At 42.3% G+C, this 2,929-nt stretch overlaps 1 protein-coding gene across 13 annotated transcripts in view; it reads right to left on the bottom strand.

The window, feature by feature from the left end:
- Positions 1-1,828: 1,828 nt before the first annotated feature.
- Positions 1,829-2,929, bottom strand: part of tfec (transcription factor EC) — a 33,307-nt gene continuing 32,206 nt past the window's right edge. For 10 of the 13 annotated variants that reach the window (XM_025057625.1, XM_025057621.1, XM_025057628.1 and 7 more), the window contains one exon: positions 1,829-2,892. In XM_025057625.1, coding sequence (XP_024913393.1) covers positions 2,529-2,892 — 364 coding nt within the window. In that variant the 3' untranslated portion in view covers positions 1,829-2,528. The remainder of the gene's footprint in view (positions 2,893-2,929) is intronic. The other 3 variants (XM_025057622.1, XM_025057624.1, XM_025057623.1) reach the window with 2 other exon arrangements.

Raw genomic sequence — 2,929 nt, 5'->3', positions numbered from 1 at the left:
ATACTTTCAAAGACGACTTTCAAGATGACATATGTGATTTCTGCCACCTAGTGGCATCAACAGGAATTACGATCTGTTGTTGTACATGAAAAAGAAGGATTGACATCTGTCTTTACTGTACCTTAAACAAGTGTTTGGCCGGATTAGAATATGCAGCGGGGCGTTTTTGGCCCACGGCCCTTAGTTTGACCAGATCTGCTCTTAACGGACTATTTAAGTGATAAAAGATAAATGGATGAAGATGAATCAACGTGATGAAGAGATAAAAGATAAATGGATGAAGATGAATGAACGTGATGAAGATCTGAATCCTTGCATTTTTTTCTGTTCCTACCATCTGAATACTTGCGTTTTTTTTTTTTTATTCTTACTGGGAATGACGGAGACTCCACATCCTGTGTTTGTTTTTGTTTTTTTTTTGGACTTTTGTCTCAAGCTCAACACTTTCAACACATCCCATGAAAAACAAACTTCGCAATTGGTATTAATTGTGAATTAATTCCCACTATTTTTGTAAATTTTATATTTTTGGTGAACTTAATTTCATCACAAAAAAATTAAATTAAATTTGTTTTTTGATATTTGAACTGCAGATATTGATATTTAGGCAAATTGAAAATAATAAAATAATTTTTATTACTGTTAAAGAAAGTAGTAAAAGAATACTGGTATGGTATATATATATGTCATTAATTGTGCGTTAATGATTGTTAATTCCCGCAGCATGAAAAGGCCGTTGACGTCGTCCACCTTCGCGCCACAGAAACTCTCTTTGTTCTCGACCAGTGCCACTCACGGCAGACCTTTTATTCTCCACCATTATTCATCTTCAAGGGCTCATCAGCTCACAGTGGACTCATCAGAATTAATACTCCTGCTCTACTCGTCTTTATTATTCAATTCCCGGCCTCGTCCTCCTCCTTTTCGGCCACTCGTCGCCAATCAGCCACCTTGTAAACTGGTCCTTCACCTTCCGCTTCTAAAAGTTTTCACCCTTTGTTTGAGCTCTCCGGACATTTCGTCCTCTGTAGATCATTTTAATCAGATCATCACGGCTAACGGCATCCTTAAGTGATGGGCATCTTTTAAATGTACTTTTATAGTTCTGGCTTCACTGATGGGGATTTATGAAGCATATAGAATCTCTCCTGTAGCTATAGGAGCGGGGCAGTTAATGTAAGTGTGTTGCATGAGTTATGTAAAACTGAGGGAGAAGACGCTGTGAGATTACCTTCTTCGTAACCTCCTCCTTTTTGACTTTTACTTTAATTTAATACTTGTTAAATTTCAAGGAGTTTAAAAAAAAAAAAAGCTTTTCTACCGGAGTTAAACCCGTCCATAAACGCTGTAAACAAGAAAGCAGCTCAGAGCCAGACCAAAATGTGAACTTCACATTACCCTTGAACCCATCAGTCACTCGGACTGCACACGTGAACAGGGATTTTTTTTCATTAAATTAAATTTGAAAAAAAAAAGACACTCGGATATTAACTTCTTATCTTTTCATTTTCTTGAATTTTAATTCACGTTTGTGAAAAGAAAAGAATCCTTGAATTTACCCGCCAACACACTTGTCACCACTGTGAACAAGAAGGCAGTTCAAAGCTGAAAGCCCAACATTACCCTTGAACCCATCTGTCACTCTGACTGCACACCTGAACCCCTCTCTTTGCCCCAGGCTTCTCGTTCCGTTCAAAATTTCCGACTTATTTTTTCGTCCAAACCACGACCATCTTGCATCGTTACCTTCGTCTCCAAACTTACCGTACTCCACCGTAGCTGTAACTCGCAACGTTTTCTCCGACTTCTCTTGTGACAAGACACTGAGTCAAATTCAAAGTATATAAAAAGAGGTTTATTATATTTTTCCCACCCCTTGTAAGAATACAAAAGTTAACATGTTAGACGTGTGTACGTGGATACTATGTACATATGCATTTTTGAGTACATGGACTAGAATGAAATACTTCAAAGATACGATAGGAGATCATATTAGGCACCGTGGTGAGTAAGTCGGTCGTAATAAGGCACATAACACGAAATCATTCCCGACAGTCGCTGCCTTTTTGGTGAAGACGTCACATTACCTCCGTTGATAATGATAGTTTGTTTTTTGCTGGTTTTCAGTTACTTTTTTTGTCTTTGCATAATAAGGAAGTACAGTTTTAAAGTGTTCCATTTACATTATGTACAAAAGAAGGCTGATTAATGTCTCCCTTTTTAATGACTCAGTTTCTGCTTTTCACGGGAGGCAGAGAAACGCGTTCGACGGCAGTGCGGCACTTGGTTCTCAGAAAGTTCTGGAGAATGCAAGCTCTTTGTCCATCGTTTCGACACGTACCAAACTAGCACTTCGAGGCTACGTCAGTTCTCAGGGTCACGACTTGCAGCCCTGTCTAATTGTCACTGTTGTCCGCCAAGAGGCGTCGGTCTCTCCTTTAAATGCTCTACGTTTGCCCTTTAACACTGGAAATACCACCACAAAAACAAGGTGTGTTTTTGAAGAGAAAAAAAAAAACAACTCTCAATTATAAGTCATCGCCACCGGCGGAACTGAAGCTGCTCCTGCGGCTGCTGTCCTTAGACGCAGCGCCGGGCGAACCCGCCGACAAGAGCGGATCGGCGCCGAAAGGTGAGAGAGCTTCGTCGATCAGGATTTCCTCCAGCCTTTGCTCATCCTTTAGCGTAGCGCTGAAGAAGTCCGTGAAGTGGGACAGTGGGTCGGAGAAGGTCGTGCACCCGTCGGTGCCCGTGATGTGGTCCTGCGGCCCGCCCGCACCTGGGATGGAGGGCATCCCGGCAACGGCTGCTATCCTCTGGAGGTAGTCGTTGTTGGGCTCCTCCTGGTAGAGTGGAGGCTGCTGGGCCTGTGGAGGCGACCGCTGCTGCCGCCGCTGGCGGTGCTGTTTTGGGGGGGGGGGGGGGGCAC

Source organism: Cynoglossus semilaevis, chromosome 8, assembly GCF_000523025.1.
Source record: "Cynoglossus semilaevis isolate Cse_v1.0 chromosome 8, Cse_v1.0, whole genome shotgun sequence".
Lineage (NCBI taxonomy): Eukaryota > Metazoa > Chordata > Actinopteri > Pleuronectiformes > Cynoglossidae > Cynoglossus > Cynoglossus semilaevis.
Note: the sequence above shows the minus strand (reverse complement) of the source record. Positions and strands in the feature narration are given on the sequence as shown.